The following is an 18,960-nucleotide window of genomic DNA, read 5'->3' on the forward strand; positions in this document are numbered from 1 at the left end:
CACTTTTAAAAAAACACCTCTCAGCTTCCTGTATAAAATATCTCGACAGGTTAACTTCTTTTTTTTTTTTTTTTAAGATTTTATTTATTTACTTGAGAGAGAGAGCATGGGGGGGGGGGAGAGCATAGGACAGGGGGATAAGCAGTTTTCCCACTGAGCAGGAAGGCTTGACCCCAGAACTCCAGGATCATGATTTGAGCCAAAGGCAGACACTTAAGCAACTGAGCCATCAAGGTGCCTGTCAACAGGTTAACTTCTTCAGTGCCACAAAACTCTCCAACACCCAGAAGAATTTCTGTTCCGCAGAAGCATTTTATCCTCTGGAATTCCTAAATGATTTGCTTCATGCAGTAGGTTTTGCACACTTTAACCTACAGAGAGCACCTAAAATTTCCCCATGGTTCCTTTACTTGGTTTATGCAACACAAGGGCAGACTCTACATGTAATGTAACCTCCTAAAGGTCAGGAAACACATTCAAAATACTTTTATGTGTTGAGTAAAGTTGTCTTCTGAAAAGAAATCACTGGGCTTGGAATTCTATACAGAATAAAGCTCAGCTTGAGTCTGTCTAATTATAAAAATATTTATTGTTGTATTTATATGTTTCCAGGAGAACCAGTCTTTCCACTTTTGTAAGATAGTCAATGCTTGCGCTAGGGACGGTGAGTCAGGATATCAGTAGTACCTGTTCATAAGAGAGGTCAAAGAAGAATAGTCCTAGAATATTTTTAGACATTTTCATAAGGCCCTGGGAAATTACAGACTACTGATAAGAACTGAGTAGGTGAAAAGAAACAACTGCAGTTAAATTCAAGTTCATAATGGAATCCTGGAAATACTTACCCATATTGGGGGAAAATCCATAAGGGTTTATCATGACTATTAAAGTGACTCAGAATTAAAGAGACTTTGTAGTGAAATATGGTTCTTTGTACAGCAGTGGTTCTCAACCAGGGGCAGTTTTATCTCCTGGAGACATTAGGCAGAATTTAGAGTCATTTGATTCTCATGCTAGGGGTGGGATGGGCTGGGGGCACTACTGGCATTTAGTGAGTAGAGGTCAGAGATGCTGCTAAATGCAAAAGGAAGCCCCCACAACAAAGCATTATCTGACCCTAAATGTCAGTGGTGTCAAGTTTGAGAAAACCTGCTGTACAAGAAGGTTAAGAAACAGGGCCTGGTTGGCTCAGTCAGTAGAGCATGCAACTCTTGACCTCAGAGTCATGAGTTTGAGCCCCACACTGGGGACAGAGATTACTGTAAAAAAAAAAAAGTTAAAATAAAAACAATTAAAGTTAAAATTTTAGAAAGTTCTACTGGTTGGTAGAATTATTCTGTGTCTTGACTGTGGTTATGGTTACCCAAAACTACATTGGATTAAACTGGAGAGAGCCACACAAACACACACCTGTACACAAATGAATACAGGTTAAAAATCATGGCGCAAACTGAATAAGGCATGCAGTCTAGTTGACGTCAATCTCCTAGTTTGATCATAGGCAACAGGTTAAGATGTCACCACTGGGGAAAGTTGGGTGAAGGGTATCTGGGTCTCTGTACTATTTGTGCAACTTCCTGTGAGGCTATCATTATTTCAAAATAAAAAGTAAAAATGTAGTGAGACTAGAACAAAATAAGGATCACAGGTGGATTCTTGAGAGGCTTGCCATATCTCCTTCTTTTGTGTGCTGCAGGCCCTTTCTTTGCTCTTGTATGTTCTGCAGCGCCACGCAGAGCCGTGGGATCCTACTTTGCAACCTTCGTTCAGAGCTTGTGGTGGAAGCATTCCATCCAGTGGTCTAGTTTCAGGTGGTGAATTAATAAGGTAAGCTCCTCTCATCACTACCACCTCTTCCACAGCCCCAAGGCTCAGAAACTTATTGAATGGTTTAGCCTATTCTCTTTGATTTTGAAGTACCCCCAAAGGTACTTTGTGGACTGTTCCTAGGCTGTGGACCACACTTTAGATCAGTGCTCTAGCAGAATTTCTTTTTCTTTCTTTTTTAAAGATTTTATTTGTTTATTTACTTATTTATTTGACAGAGAGAGAGAGCGAGCGAGCGAGCACGCATGCACAAGCAGGGGGAGTGGGAGAAGAAGGCTCCCTCTGAGCAGGGATTCTGATGCGGGGCTCGATCCCAGGACCCTGGGATCATAACTAGAGCCAAAGCCAGAGGCTTAATGACTGAGCCACCCAGGCTCGTCTCTAGCAGAATTTCTATTTCTCACCATTGCATCACGATGTTGCCTGTTCACAAGCTTAACAAAATCATACCCATTCCGTAAGGCCTGGCTCAAATCATTTCCTTAAGAATTCTTCTCTGACTCACCCACCTTCCCCTCCCTCACCCCAAGCAGGAATAACTAATGTTTCCTTCCTCTGAACTTACTGCAAAGCAAATAAGTTTCAAGGGGTGTAGGTACAAATCTATTATCTTTCTATTTGTCACTATGCCATAAACCTTGGGTATATAATGACCTATTGATTCAAATGAATTTCCTTTCTAGTAGAAACATGACAATTCAACACTTCAGTTCAAAAGTAATTGCTCTCATGCCAAGTTAGTTTGGGCACTGGGGGGTACATATAATGATTAAGACTTAATCCCTGCTTTCAAGGACCTTGTCTAACCAAGGTGATATGCACACAATTAGGTGTAATACAAGGCATGACACCAAAAAGGTAATAAAGCTACATGAAAATATGGAGTGTTTCGAGACAATTTCTGATCAAAAAGGTTATCAGGGAAAAATTATTAGGGAAAGTCACATTTTAGGTGAAGCTTGACAGGTGGGTAAAACAATGGAGTCAACGTGAGAGGAAAGAATCTACTTGTAGTGAAAATGTTGCATTGAAGACTTAAGGCAGGAAAGTGCAGGATAGGCTTGGAGAGCTTGGGGGACCCATTTGGTTGGGGGTAAGAGATGAAGGAGAAACAATGTCTTTTGTTCAGAGAGGGCCTGGAGACCATACCCCGAAGTTTAGATATTGTTCTAAAACTTTGGTGAGAGCTCATGAAAAATTTCTAAGTGTCATAACCAAAGCTTAGTTATAGAAGGATAAGTTGGCAACAAGAGGAGACAGTTTTGAGGAAGGAGGCTTTACCCCGAGGCAGAAGAACTTCTGTAGGATGTTAGGGTTGTAATCTAGGCCAGAGTTAATAAGGGTGTGAGCTATACTGGTGGCAGAAGAATAGTTTTAGATAATAGAAACTATGTTACAGGTGATGAATTGTTAGGTAGATTGTTCTAATAATTATGACGGGGGATCAAAGAAAAAAATTGATTCCATAGGTGTGGGTGTTCAAGGTGTGTTAGAGAGGGGGCAGCAATAATGAGCACTCTGTGTGTGTGTGTGTGTGTGTGTGTGTGTGTGTGTTTGTGTGTGTGTATGTGATGACTTGAAGGAATGACCAGAGGTGAGGAAAGTATAATGTATGAGGGCTTCTAAATATGTAGGACTGCAGTGGAGTGTATCTATAGGGTAATGGGAGTGAAACTTGCAAGTCCGACCAGGAATGAACTTGAATTTCTAGTTAAGAAAGTTGGTCTTTATTTTCCAGGCAGCACAGAACTTCTGATGGATTTTGAGTAGGGGAGTAACATGATGAATGCATGTTATTTATACCACTTGTTTGGCATGACATGTATACTGCCTTGTGTTGTAGTACTTTTGTGTACGTGTAGTACATGTGTACATACCTTGTGTTGAAGCTTCGTAAGTTCTTCGACACAGCATTAAAATGTGCTCAATAAATTCGTGTTGGTTGAATTAATTGCCTCACTTTGTCAAGGAAGAATTCTTCTACCTTGTGAACAATGACCTTTTACCATTGTACTTGAAATTTGGATATCTGGCTCATATTGGCTTGTAAGAACTGACTGGTAAAATTTCAGGACTCTGGTGAGCAAGATGGTAGCTTGAGATGGGCTATTTTGCAAGTATTTACCTCAAGGAAATTGGCAAATGCTATGAATCAAAACTTGTTTTCTGGAGATCTGGTCATTAAACGTTTACCAGCATGTCACTGCTCTCTCCTTTACTTCTCCTTCTCCTCATCCAAAGAGCCTCTAGATTTTCTGAGGACAGGGACTAAGTATTATTTGTCTTGTATTCTCAACTAGTATTTGGACTTTGGTCGTGCTCAAGTGATGTTTGTAGAATGAATGAAATATGCTTCTGTAATTTTTCTCCAACTGACCATTTAATGAAAAAAAATTTAGAAGAAGATGCCTTAAGTAGACATGTAGACCCTGGGGTTCCATTCAGATCCTACGCCTGTTTTTTAAGTGGCTTTGGAACACCGCCACTAATTCATGTATGTGTAGTCTATGGTTGGTTTGTGGTAGAGCTGATTATTTGAGATAGAGAATGTAGGCCCTGCAAAGCCTAACATATTTATCATCTAGACTTCTCCAGAAATTTGTTGATCCCCATCTAGACCCCCCACTACCAACGGTTCCTTAAAAGGTAGGATTATTTCTAAAAAGTGGCATCTCAGTCATTAAACGTCTGCCTAAGGCTCAAGTCATGATCCCAGCATCCTGGATCAGAGCCCCATATCCAGTTCACTGCTCAGTGAGGAGCCTGCTTTTCCCTCTCCAGCTCCCCTGTGCTTGTGTTCCCTCTCTTGTGTCTCTGTCATAAAAAAAAATCTTAAAAAAATAAAAATAAAAAGGGGTATATATACCATGTATACTTAGAGATAAATTGTATTGCCATAAATTGTGCACATACATTTTTTTTTTAGAAATTAAAAAAGACATAAATAATTACAGAGCAATTTCATAAGAACGGGGTTAGAGATAATGCTTGGTTGTCCAACGGTGGAACTTTCTACCTTGGGAAGTAGTGATTACCTCACAGCTAGACACACGCAAGTAGTCACCCTTTAGCCACGTGTATCCTTCAGCAGAGAACCTTGTGTAATCTCGTCACCTTATTGAGCAATGCTGCCACAAATCTCGTTGATGTCAAATGATGTCTATATTGCAATTTATTCTTTCATAACTCTTACACCCAGATTTCAAAGGGGTTCTGCTAAAAAGTAGTCTTCATGGGACAATATTTTTTGCCAGAACAGGGCTGGATTGTTTAAAAACAGAAATTCAGACTGTGTCTTTGCATATTTGGGTCACAGTGGGCTGTCACAGTTCCCATTTGCGCAATACTGATTAATAAAGTTAATGTCCTAGGTTCTCTATTCCTTGCAAGTCATCTTTAAAGGCAAATGATGACGTCATTTCAAATTCAGGACTGTCAGGGGAAAAATAATCAACTTATTTCTTATTTGTGCCCATACTTTACTGAAAACGACTTTTGAACAGCTAACTGCCTTTAATGACACCTGAAGTCTGAACTGCGGCAGTAACTTGATAATCGATAGAGGATAAAATGAACACCTCGGCTACATTAAACGGCCCAGGTTGGGGGGCAGTTCTTTTTCACCGTTTCTGTCCCACATGCTTTAATGGATAGTGTTCCGAGAATTCGGGACGCCTGCGCAGGGCTGTCAGAGCGGGAGGAGAGGCCACTGTCAACAGAGGTGGCCTGATCGCCAGACCAGACCGGGCTGACCCGAGGGCGGGACGCTGTGGCCGTGGAGCAATGACTCCGCGGGATTGCGCAGGGTGTCTGCGGCCCATTTTTCCTTCGTTACGATGAAGATCGTTCCTCCATTAACTTAGCTTCCAACTCCCGCGCCCCCGACCATAGGCTCAACCATTTAAAATCCTACAAGTAGGCAAACGGAAGGATGTTAAAGCCACAGCACAGCTCGCCAGCATTTTCACTCCCCTGCCGTCGGGGTACGGGGCGCTCGCAAAGGCGACGCGAGCGTGAGGGCGCGGAAGGGCAGGGCAAGGCCACCGCGGGGTCTGCACCGGGCGGGGGACGCGATCTGGACCACCAGCGCGCAGGCGCATGGGTGGCTGCAGCGCGCAGTGGTCGAGCCCCCTTTCTAGTAATTTCGCTAGTCGTGAGGTCATCACAGCGCGCCGTCACAGCACCTCCCAGAACCCCCTAATTTATTTTTTTCGCGTAGGGGATGAAATGAAATGAACTGATCTCTCCCGCCCCATTTTGCTTTTAGTCCTCCACTCCGGTTGCGCCCACCCTCTGAACAATGGAGCGGGAGAAGGAAAGAAAAGCGGCGGGAGGTGGCCGCGGGGCCGGCCCGGCATGACTCGGCGACGCCGCCAGCCGAGTTACCCGGCGTGCCCTGCGCGGCGCCGGCCGAGGGACGTGGGGGGAGGGGCGGGGAGGAGGAAGAGCGGCGGCGGCTGCGGATGTCGCTGCGACCGAGCGGCGTCTGAACACACGGCGGCTGCCGAGCGCCCGAGCCGGGCCTGCGCCGGAGCCCACACCGAGCTCCGCGGCCCCTTGCCTGCCAGGGCGGCCTTGCACCCGTTGTCGCTGAGGCGGCGTGCCGCGCATTCTCCGCTGCCCGGGCCGGCCGGCTCTGCCGTCTGCTGGCTCCCCCTCGCTCGCCCGCTCCCTCCTGCGCGCCTGAGTCACCGCCGCCGCCGCCATGGCCGAGAGTGGTGAAAGCGGCGGCCCTCCGAGCTCCCAGGACAGCGCCGCCGCGGCCGAAGGTGCCGGCGCCCCCGCGGCCGCTGCCTCGGCGGAGCCCAAGATCATGAAAGTCACCGTGAAGACCCCGAAGGAGAAGGAGGAGTTCGCTGTGCCCGAGAATAGCTCCGTCCAGCAGGTGAGGGCCGCCCTGGCCTCGGGCCCGGGGTGGGGGTGGCGGCAGGACCTCCGCCCGTGGAAGGAGGGACGGTTTTGGAAGGGCCTGGAAGGGATCGCCCCCCGAGGTGCCCTCGGCCCCTCTCGCGGGTTGCTTCTCGAATTAGATCACACCCAAGTTCCTGGGTGTGCTCCTTGGGACACCGCAGAGGCTTGTGGCGAGGCCCCGCGGCCTGTTTGTGGGACGCGCCGACGCCGCTTCCCTCCGCGCCCTCCTCCTGCTCCCGCGTCCGCCGACCACCGGCCTCCTCCCCCAGCTCCCCGCCCCCCCGCCGCCTCCCTCCGGCTGCTCACAAAGGAAAGGGACCACCGCGGCTCTCCGGGCGGGGTGGAGGCTGGGCTGGGGCGAGGGTTCGCTTTGGCCTCATCTGTGGTTTTGTCTCATGAATTAAAAAAAAAAGGGGGGGGGTTGCTCATTGTTTCTACCTGCTTGCGAGTTAAGGTAGATTTGGGGGCGAGGAGCACGTGTACATTTAGTTTTCCGTTTTGATGTCTGAAATTTATCCTACCTTGCAGTCTTCAAGAAAAAACCAACTCTGACGTAGAAATTGTTTTCAGGCGCATCTTAATAGTACTAGGCTTGAGGAAAGGTGGATGACGACTTTCATTGATGACTTGCTGTTTTCTTTTTCGCATATTTATCTCACATCTCTGAGGTGCCAGTCATTGGGAAGGTTTTTGTTTGATTTTAGAGGGATGGTAGCCACGTTTTGCAGATACCAGCGATTGCAGTCGAATAAAAGAGAACAAAATTAGAGTTAATGGAGAATATTACCAAATAATGTACTACTTAAAAGCTGTTGAGGTATACAGACTTGGCTGTTAAGAATCTTGAAGAATTCATCAAATTTGCTTTAGCTTATTGTTGAATGTACATCCCAGGATATTTTTTCATAATTGTTGAATTGATCTCTGACGATCTAAAATAATGCAAAGTCTGTGAGGAAACAATTCCTGAGAGGTACATGTAAGTTTGAACAGGAATAGTAAATGGAGTATTGGTTTATATAGTTCAGTTCTGAAAGGTGGTGTGTTTTGTGAAGCAGTAAATTGAGTGTACCATCACGGGAGAAACTTTTACAACCTTCCGAATCACATTTTGGGGGGTGTTCTCAATTGTATAAAAATTTCCTTTAACATCTTTGTTTTCTAACATACAGGAAGGTTGAAAGAGTGGTACAGTGAATATTCACATGTGCATCACCTGCAATTGACATTTTGCTGTATTTGCTCTGTCACGCAACTAATCACATATTAGTTCCCTTTTTTGGGAGGCATTTCAGAGTGAGTTGCAAATACCACCATTAAATGTTTTTCACAAATACATGCACCTGTATGATCCAAAGCTTTATCAAGTTGCAGAACTTTATAGTTGACTGGAAAGTTCTCCTTTGACCTTTCCCAGTTGATTTAGTCCCACTCCCCTCCATCCACCACTGACTTCTTGTTTTTCACTGTTAGTCTGTTCTGGAACTTCATATAAATGAGATGAGAGTATGTACTCTGGGGAAAGGTTTTTTCACTCAGAGTAATGTTTTTGAGGTTCTTTCTTGTGTATACCAGTAATTTCTTCTTGCTGGGGTTCCCACTGTATGAATATGCCATAGATAATGTACTCCTGTTGAAGACCACCTGGGCTTCTTGCACTTGGTTGCTGTGAACACTGTTGTACACATTTTTGTTGGACAGATGTGTTTCTCCTATTAAATACTTGGAAGTGCAATGACTGGGTGATAGGATAGCTATAGGCTTAGTTCTATAAAAAACTATGTTTTAAAAAAGAATTCTAACATCTTAAAGTTCCACCTAGTGCATGGGAGTTCCTGTTGCTCCACATTCCTGCTAGCATTTGATAGTGTCTGTCTTTTTTTCATTTTAGCTCTTCTAGTATATGTGTAACAATACTAACTTTTAAGCCTGTGGGTCTTCTTTCTAGGATTCAGGTCTCTACTTTCCTACCTGCTTTTCAGCACTTTATTGTAAAAAATTAGGGAGAAAGAGTAAATATTTTATAAGTTGAAAAATTCATTTAAGTCATTTTAAGATGTTCTGTGAGGGTTGGTTTGTTTTTGCTTTTTGTGATGGTGGCCTTAGAGGTTTAAAGTCTGTGGAAGTTTTAATCTTACTCTTTTTTAACCAAAGTAAATTTGTTAAATTAAAGCTTTTCTAAAGCAACTTACTCTAATGGCAGTTGAATTTTTATTCTGAAAAATGCTTTCTGTTGAAGCAGAAAACATGATTAAAAAAAAAAAGAAAGAAAGAAAACATGTAACACAGCACCAAGAACCTGAAGACAAGTTGAACTATCTGTGGGGTCTGTTAAGGGAAACACATACAGGAAAAATAGGAGTGTATGAAAAGCAATTGGCAGATGATTTGTAAATTTGACTTGAAGCACAAGAAATTATATCATTTTATAACTTAAATTTTAATTAAATGGTTTGATTTAAACTATTTGTTATAGAGTAAAATCTGTCATTAAAATACATTTAATGACTTTAAGATTCCATGTTCAGTAAAAATGCTGAGTAAAAAATTGGGAAATATTTGGTCCTGAAAATTTTTATCTAATTTTAAGATGAAGAGGGTATGGTAGGCAAAAGACTTAGAGAAGGAAAATACTGAAGGCTTAGACATTTTATAAGCAAATTCCATATTCTACAGTTAAGAACCTCTTTCAGTATGGGTTTCTGTATAATGTAAATTTTGTTAGTACATTATACTGAAATAGTATTTATATGAATGTTCTAATAATTGATTGGATGAAATTATATTAAACTTTCTGGGTCATTTATAAAATACATTGTAAGGTGGTAACTAATTTTCTTATTTTATCCTTGGGTTCTGTTTGAGTGTATATAACTAATAGGCAGAAACAGGATACCTTAATACAGTTGGTATTTAGTGTTGCTTATTTGGAGTTGATAATAACACTTTGAGGTTAAAGTGAAATTTATTTGATTGAGCAGTCAGTTGAGTAATGTTTAAATTTCTAGTTAAGGGTGGTTAGAATATAAACTTAACTGTGTGTGTTTCAAGGTGATTTTGTAAATAGGGTTTTTCATAATATAAGTAAGTAGATTTAAAAAAAAAAAAAAACCCAGATAAGTTGTGTGTATTGGCACAGAGTCCCTGAGTAGGAGACCTTTTTTTCCCCCTATTAATTATTCATTATCTACTATGGGAAACAGTTTGAGGACTTCTAAGTGCCAACAAAAGAGATGAAGTCCAAAATGGGATTGGGGTGGGGGTGTAGCGTGTGTCGACTGTTCATTAAAATTAGTGCAGAGAATAGAAGGGAGCTTCCAGGTAACATCTAACTAGCTTGTTCTGGGATTTTATAGCTCTGTTGGTTAGAGTGTAAGATTTGAAATACAGTTATCTGAAATATTCAGGCAACATACATTCTAATTTCGGAAAATGTTTTCATCGCTTGAAACTTTTAGAAAAGTATTAACATACTTACACATAACAAATACTGTATTGCATAGATTTGAGCCTTTTCTTGCTAAGGGAGATTGCTGTGTGTCATGATCATTACCACCAACACCATTTAACTTTCTACTTTATGATGGATCTAAAATGCACTGTCCACTTTGGTACTTCCAGCCACAGCTGATTGTCAAATACTTAAAATGTGGTTGGATTGATTTGAAATGTGCTGAAAGTGTAAAATACGGATTTTGAAAACCTGTGATTTTGTTCTTTCACTTAGTGTAATGTTTTCAGGGTTCATCTGTGTTGTTGTAGCATGGATCAGCTCTTTTTATTGCTGAATAATATCCCATTGAATGGATATATTTCTCATTTTATTTCTCCATTCATCAGCCAGTGGATTGTTAATCATTTGGGTTGTTTCATTTTGACCAGTTTGAATAATGTCTCTGTGAATAACTCAGAAATTTTCATGTGGACATACGCTTTTGTATTTCTTTGTACCTATGAGAGGAAATGCTGGGTCATGTGGTGACTCTATGTTTAACTTTTTGAGGAACTGCCAAACTATTTTCCAAAGTGACGGCATCATTTTAAATTCCCACCAGCAGTGCATGAGGATTCCAATTACTCCACATTCCCCGGAACACTTGTTATTGTCTGTCTTTGATTATTGCCATCCTAGTTATTGCAAAGTGCATCTCATTGTGATTACATGACTCAGTGTGGCTTTTTTTGCGGGGGGGGGGGGGGAGTCCCCAAACCCCTTCAAGGAGGACCATGAGATCAAAACTATTTTCACAATAATTCCATTGTGTTTTTCTAGTTCTCTCAGAAATCAACAGCATGTGAAAATGTGAGATACGGCGACAGATTTGAAAATCCAGTTCTCTTCCATTAGACTAAAGTGATGTGCAAAAATTTAAAACAGTGCTACTCTTCACACTGGGGAAATATAGTTACTTTTCATAAGAATGTTACTTATATTAACATGTAATGAGTTTATTGTTATTTTTAAATGCATGTTTTTAAAGATGCCTCAGTTTTAATTTTTAATATAGCAAAAACGTCAGTAGATACACATTCATAAACAAAAACTGGGGTTTCAAATTTCTAAGAGTGGTGTCCTGAGACTAAAAATTGCTCTGAGTATTTAATAGATTAAGTAGGTACTTTTAAGATTTAGGTTTGACTCCACTAAGTTGCCATTGTCTCTTGCTTGGAAACTGTAGGAGCTTGCTGGTGAGTCTCCCTACCTCACTGCTCCCCCCCAACATTCATTCCTACAACAATCTCTAAAGAATGTTAATCAGATCATATTATCCTTAAAACTAATAGCTCCCCACTGATCTTAGACTTACATACTTTGCTTTGAGGCCCTGTGTGCTTACAGCGCCTGCCTACCTCTCTCTCCATTTTGATGTGTTCTTTCCTCCTTGGTCACTTAAGTCTTGCCATATTGACTTTTTAGTTCCCTGACCTGTTGTTACAGTTTTTTTTCCTGCCTCTGGACTTCTTTGCCATTTGTTCTTGCTACCTGGAATGCGTCCTACTCTGCACGTTCCTACCTGTACCTTAAATCTCAGGGCAAAGGTCCCTTTCTCAGAGAAGTATCCCTGATTGTCTAGACTAGATTGGGATTCCCTGTTGTATTTTCTTATAGCACTCTGTTTTTCGGTTATAATTCATCACAATTTAAATTCATTATTTATATGATTATTTGATTGATGCTTATTTCTTCTGCTAGAGATGATCTTTGTTCATCATTGTGTTACCAAAGCATAGCACATAGTTTGGGTTCAGTAAATATTTGTTTACAGGTGAATCTAGACCATTATGCACAATAATGTGTATTTAATAAAACTGCCAGTTATTCAGATGACTGTTAAATGACTATCCATTTTTCCAAAGATGGTTCACAACTAGTATAATCTTATTTTTTTACTTATTTTTTAAAGATTTTATTTATTTAAGAGAGAAAGTATATGTGTGAGTGAGGGGTAAGGAAGTGGGGACAATCTGAAGCAGACTCCATGCCGAGTGCAGAGCCTGTCTCAGGGCTGGATCTCAGGATCTGACGTGTAATCAGCAGTGGGGTGCTTAACAGACTGAGCCCACCCAGGCACCCAGACAGCTAATTAAATGCATAGGAAAGAAGTAAGTACAGTCAGTGGTGTGTTGGTAAATGTTTATCAACCTCTTCTTCAGGAAAAAATAGCACTGATTTGTAGTGTTTGGTGATTTTCATGGTGTACTCTTACCATGGCAGATATTAAGCTACCAATATTAAACTGGCTTACAAAATTCCTGAAAATCTAGCAGTCTCAGCTAACAGGAGTCATTGATTACAGTGCTTTAGCGTGGGGGTCAGCCAATGATAGTGGACCAAATCCACCATGTCCATTCACTTACTTGATTATCTGTGACTGCTTTCAAGAATGACCATATATGCTGGGGGGAGGGGGGTTGAGAGAAGGGGCGTGGGGTTATGGACATTGGGGAGGGTATGTGCTTTGGTGAGTGCTGTGAAGTGTGTAAACCTGGCGATTCACAGACCTGTACCCCTGGGGATTAAAAGATATTATATGTTTATTAAAAATTAAAAAAGAAAAAAGAATGACCATATGGCCCACAGAACTGAAAATATTTATTCTTTAGCCCTTTTCAGAAAGTTTGCTGACTTCTGCCTTAGGCATTAGAGCAAACTGTTCCAGATCTTGTCACATGGGTACTCAAAACTCTTCTCCCTGGAAAATTTTACCATGGCTTAAATACAGTGCTACATAATAGAAATTTAATGCAAGCCTTATGTAATTTAAATGTTTCATATTCACTTAAAAGTGAAAACTTTTAATTTTAAGATACACATAAAATTTACCATCTTAACCATTCTTAAGTGTACAGTTCAGTGGCATTGGATACATTTTGCATTGTTGTGCAACCATTACCCTCAGCCATCCCTAGAATTCTTTTCATCTTGCAAAACTGAGATACTGTAACTATTAACAGTAACCCCTTTCCCCTCCCACCAGCCCCTACAAGCATTCTACTTTCCTTCTCTGAATTTGACTACCCAGGTATCACATAAAAGTGGAATAAGTATTTGTTCCCTTTATGACTGATTTCAGTTAATGTCCTCAGGTTTCATCCATGTTGTAGCAGATGTCAGAATTTCCTTCTTTTTTAAGGGTGAATGCTGTTCTGTTGCACGTATTTGTATTTGCCGTTTTGTTTATCCATTCATCCAGTGATGGACACTGCATTGTTTACCTTTTGGGTATTGTAATTTTAATAATATATTTTATTTAACCCAGTATGTCCTGAATGTCGTTTCAACATGTAAGTAGACATAAAAAGGTGAGATACATTTCCTTTTTTTTTTTTTTTAAATTCTAAGTCTTCAAGATCTGAAGTATATTTTATGATTATAACACATCTCAATTTGGACTAATGTTATGTGTGACTACAGACTTCTGAATTACATAGAGCACCTAATAGAGTCTTCAAGTCTTGCTCCTTACTTACCTTTCCTCTATTATTCACTGCATTTCAGCCATTCGTATGTCTTGTTTCCCCCAGATACCACTCACTAGTTCTTTTCCTCTCTGGGCCTTTGCCAGTGCTGCTAATGACAGTAATAGAATAGCTATTATTTATTCTAGACTTACCAAGGTGTAATACATTATTTTTTTTTTTTAAGTTTCACAGCTTTATGATGAAAGTATGATTAACCCTTTTTTAAAATGAAGAAAAAAGGATACCTGGGTGGCTCAGTCAGTTAAGCAGCTGACTCTTGGTTTCAGCTCAGGTCCTGATCTCAGGCTCATGAGATCAAGCCCTGCATTGGGGTCTGTGCTTAGTGTGGAATCTGCTTAGGATACTCTCTCCCTCTCCTTCTGTCCCTCCACCTGCTCTGTCTGTCTCTCTCAAAGAAATAAATCTTTAAAAATAAGAAAATAAATAAAAATAAGAAACAGATTCAGGTTAATAACGTGATCAAATTCAGATATCTGTTAAATAGTAGAGCCTAGGTGTTCAGATCCAGTGACTAGCTTTGGACCCCACACCTAACCACTATTCCAGGCTGCCTTGACTTTTCTCTGGCTGAGTTTTTCTGTCTTAAAGCTCATTTGTTTTTATTTAAATTCCAGTTAAGCTATAGTGTAATGTTAATTAGGTATACAGTTTAGTGATTCAAGTTTATTTAAATGTCAATTAAAAAATGTTAACAGAGTTTGATTGGACTTACCAGTCTAAGTGAGTTCAACAATTCTAATTTGTGATACCATTTTGTGATTATATGTACTTTATCTTTCCCATCCCATACTGAATTTGCAAGGGTAGGGGCTGTTTTGCTTACCCCTCAGTCCCATGGTGCTTGGCACCTGTTGTGTAATGCAAGTATTATTAAATGAGCAGATGGTGTTTTAAAGATTTATTTGCAATATCTTTTCCTTATTTGGGGGATACTTTTAACAGTGATTTACTTAGAAAAATGTGATGTTTGTTTTTAGTTTGTCTAATGGCATTATTTCTGTTGTTTTTCTGTGCAGCTTCCACTATTTAAAAAAAAGAAAATCTTATTAAATTAGGATTGGAGGGGAGCCTGGGTGGCTCAGTGGCTTAAGCCTCTGCCTTCGGCTCGGGTCATGATCTCAGGGTCCTGGGATCAAGCCCCACATCGGGCTTTCTGTTCAGTGGGGAGCCTGCTTCCCCTCCTCTCTGCCTGCCTCTCTCCCTGCTTGTGAACTAACTTTCTCTGTCAAATAGATAAATAAAATCTTTTAAAAAAAAAATTAGGATTGGAATTTTTTTAGAGACTAAAGTTGTTACCTTCTGTAAATCTGCTGTTTGATGCAAAAAGTTTTGAGTTAGTATACAAAACGTTCCACTCATTACAGGTATGATAAAAATTATATATGTGTGCCTGTACTTAATGCAGAGTATTTTCATTACCTCAGAAGGTATGAAGTCTGGTCTTTACAGGTAAACTTATGCCATCATGAGCTAGTTTGATTTCTTACAGATGTAACATAGACTGCTTGGTTTATTTATTACTGGTTAAAGAGCTGCTGTTACAGATTTCTACGGTTAGACTTGGGTATAATGATTTTTGGTAAAAAATTTTTATAGCCTTTAAGACTCTTCTGGCGGTTCTGTTCAGAAAAGTATTTATATACCCATATGTAACTTTCTGTTTATTCATGTTTAGCAGATGGGTCATTACTCGGCACTTTGCTTACTGTCCTTTCACCTGTTGGTGGTCTTTCATATTGGCATATTTGGAACTAACTTATTCCACTATTATTTATTTATTATTTGTAAAAGTCTTGGTAGGATTTTGAGAAAGGTGAAGTGTGTGTTGGCATATTAATTTAAGTATATTGAAATGTGATTTACATTTTGGAGAGAACATGAACATTGGAATTGGAGAGATCTTTGAGCAAGGTGCTTTACTCCTTTGAGCCTCACTGGCAGCATTTTTAACTTGTGATATAATACTTGTACTTGATTCACTAGATTGTATGGAGGATTTCGTGAGATAATATGTATAAAGTGCCTGGCTCAGCGTTTATTTGCTGTACTTGTATTGGTTTCTTCCCTCCCACATCCTTTTATTTGCCAGTGACTTGAGTCTTAATTTTTTGCAGCAGAAGGAAGCTTAAATAGTATCCTAGCATGTGAATAGATAAACATTTAGTTTTCTGTTCTTTGTCATGTTTAGATCATAGAAACTTTTTTTTTTTTTAAAGATTTTATTTATTTATTTGAGAGAGAGACAGTGAGAGAGAACATGAGCGAGGAGAAGGTCAGAGGGAGAAGCAGACTCCCCATGGAGCTGGGAGCCCGATGTGGGACTCGATCCCGGGACTCCAGGATCATGACCTGAGCCGAAGGCAGTCATCCAACCAACTGAGCCACCCAGGCGTCCCAGATCATAGAAACTTTTAAAAATAGTATATTTTATGGCTAATGCACTATAACGTTTATGGCTGAGTGTTCAATTTTATATTTATAAGAAGGTGCCCTTTTCCTGTATAGCTGCTCCTGTCTCTAGTTAAATCTCATACTAAATATCTTTGTGTTAGATTTATGCGGTGTCTTTTTTATGAGAATACTAATTAAGGTCACTTGGACATCACTATTTGGAGAGTGATAACTGGATGAACTATAACATAGGATGATTTATTGAGTATGGATTTGTTTGAAGAGATTAGCACTATTGAGTGAGGAACTGATTAAAAGACTTGTGACTTAAAATACTAAAATAGCAAATGTTAGCAAGTAGTATATTATTCAGACAACTACTTAGAAAATTCTTGCTAAATGCTATTCATATGTGGTTCTGCAAGGAATACAATTAGTATGTGTCTTTTAACATTCAGAGCTTTTGTTTTAAAAGGTTGCAAGGGTGCCTGGGTGGCTCAGTGGGTTAAGCCTCTGCCTTTAGCTCAGGTCATGATCTCACAGTCCTGGAATTGAGTCCCACATTGGACTCTCTGCTCAGCAGGGAGCCTGCTTCCCTGCCCCCCTCTGCCTGCCTCTCTGCCTACTTGTGATCCCTCTCACTCTGTCACATAAATAAATAAAATCTTTAAAAGATTGTAAAATATATTTTTTTCTGAAGATACTTTAATAGGAGTAGGGACAGCTAAAAGCAAGTTTGGATTGTGGGATAGTTGTAAAGGATGACAGTATTTCTTTTAGCTAAGTTAAAAGTCAGATTAACTTAATTGTATTTATTTTATTATTTTTTTAGGTTAACTTTATTTTATAAAAGTGGTTATAATTCAGAGTTTATCTTCACATAATTAGGGTAGAATATTTGAGTGTTTGCATGAGTGTGAGTATTCTGCCACTTTACATACCTCTTTTAATTCTTGCATCAGCCCTGCAGATTAAATATTACCTCCATTTTACTGATGAGGGAACCTAGGGTCAGAGAGCCTTAGGTAACAACCTCAAGGTTTGAAAGTGGCAAAACCAAGATTTGAACTCTGGTCTAAATGTTTCAAGAACATTCTTTTTTTTTTTTTTTTTTTTCTTACCACTTGGTTCCCTCCTCACTCCACCTGCATGTGTGTCTCTTTCTTCCCCCAGTCAGTCAAGAACAGGAAGTAAGTGAAGTGGACCCTGAACAGCAGAGATTGGTATCATAAAATCTGATATACTACATCACACGTTTTCATGTCTGGAGAGCATTTCAGATTATCTCACCATTCTATTTTATATGGTTTTCTAATTCTTTTTTCTTTTTTTAAGATTTTATTTATTTATTTGACAGATCACAAGTAGACAGAGAAGCAGCCAGAGAGAGAGGAGGAAGGAGGCTCCCTGCTGAGCAGAGATTCCCCGATGCGGCCTCAATCCCAGGACCCTGGGATCATGACCTGAGCCGAAGGCAGAGGCTTTAACCCACTGAGCCACCAAGGCGCCCCTGGTTTTCTAATTCTTGATTACTTATTTGCCTCTTCCTCCTGATTAAAAACAGCAAATTTGGGGGGAAGGGGAGATACGCTATCAAAGTAAGAACTCAGTCTGGCAAAAAAGCAGATACAGGACACCCTGAGAGTCTGGAACAGTGTCATTGTATTGCAGGACAGCAGTTGATACGAGTGCAGCAGTAACTTCAGCCTTTTCAAAAAGTTACATTATATTCAGTAGGGTGGAAAATAATTTTGGTAATCATACAGGGTAAACATAAATTAGCTGGAGAATCCATTAATGTGAAACTCCTAACTTTGGATGATGTTGAGAGAAGTGGCTAGTGACAGTTGTTTTGTACATGCTGGTTTAATTTCAAATTATTTGAAGTATTTCAGAATTTTGACTCTTCTGGTTATTGGGAAAATGTCTACTACTTCTAAGTTTTCAACTGTTTGGCTCGTTGGTTATTACTGTAGGTTGTCAGTGCAAGAGCAAAGTAGGAAGCATATATTTATAGGAAACATGGATCCTTAGAGGCCCATTCTAGCAAATATTTTTCATTTTGAGTTAGTGGTGGCAACATGGGCCTCAGGACAAAAATAAGAGTATCTAGATGGTCTACATACAAGTAAATTATAAAAACCTTTCCATTGTGTTTAAGATTCTTCCCTAGGTATATGGAAACACTTTATATAATTTGTTGCATAAGTTTTATGTTTCTTCAGAGAAATAGTATCTGTGGGCTGTAAAACCCCTGTGTAAAACTGCTTTGTAAAACCTCTTTGATAGTTTTCAAGGTTGCTGGTTTCTTTTTTTTTTTGTCTTGTCAACACTACTTAGCCTCTGATTTTCTTTTGTGTTCAGTAAAAGGGTAGTAAATAAAACAGACATGGAAGTAGAGTTCAGATGTTAGAAAATTTTGATATCTTGAAGCCACTAGTAGCTGAAACTCCTTCCATCTGCCTGAATAGTGCAGAATAGGAGTTTAAGGAAATCTGAAGTATGTAGAGTTTTGGTCCTTCTATAAAAACATAATATTGTTGGGTACTAAACAAGAAAAATATGCAGCCAAGAATATTTTGTCCAGCTAGGCTGTCATTGAAAGTAGAAGGAGGGGCACCTGGGTAGCTCAGTCGTTAAGTGTCTGACTTTGGCTTAGGTCATGATCCTGGGGTCCTGGGATCAAGCCCTGCATCAGACTCCCTGCTCATCAGGAAGTCGCTTCTCCCTCTCCCACTCCCTCTGCTTCTGTTCCCCCTCTCATTGTGTCTCTGTCAAATAAATAAATAAAATCTTAATAAAAAAGAAAAAGAAAATAGAAGGAGTGATAAAAAGCTTCCAGGACAA

At 40.2% G+C, this 18,960-nt stretch overlaps 1 protein-coding gene across 2 annotated transcripts in view; it reads left to right on the forward strand.

Annotated features, from left to right (window-relative positions):
• Positions 1 to 6,261: 6,261 nt before the first annotated feature.
• The window catches only part of UBQLN1 (ubiquilin 1), a 53,850-nt gene continuing 41,151 nt past the window's right edge, over positions 6,262 to 18,960 (forward strand). For both annotated transcript variants that reach the window (XM_032306892.1, XM_032306893.1), the window contains exon 1: positions 6,262 to 6,712. In XM_032306892.1, the coding sequence (XP_032162783.1) occupies positions 6,533 to 6,712 (180 nt within the window). In that variant the 5' untranslated portion in view covers positions 6,262 to 6,532. The remainder of the gene's footprint in view (positions 6,713 to 18,960) is intronic.

This window comes from Mustela erminea, chromosome 12 (genome assembly GCF_009829155.1).
Source record: "Mustela erminea isolate mMusErm1 chromosome 12, mMusErm1.Pri, whole genome shotgun sequence".
NCBI lineage: Eukaryota > Metazoa > Chordata > Mammalia > Carnivora > Mustelidae > Mustela > Mustela erminea.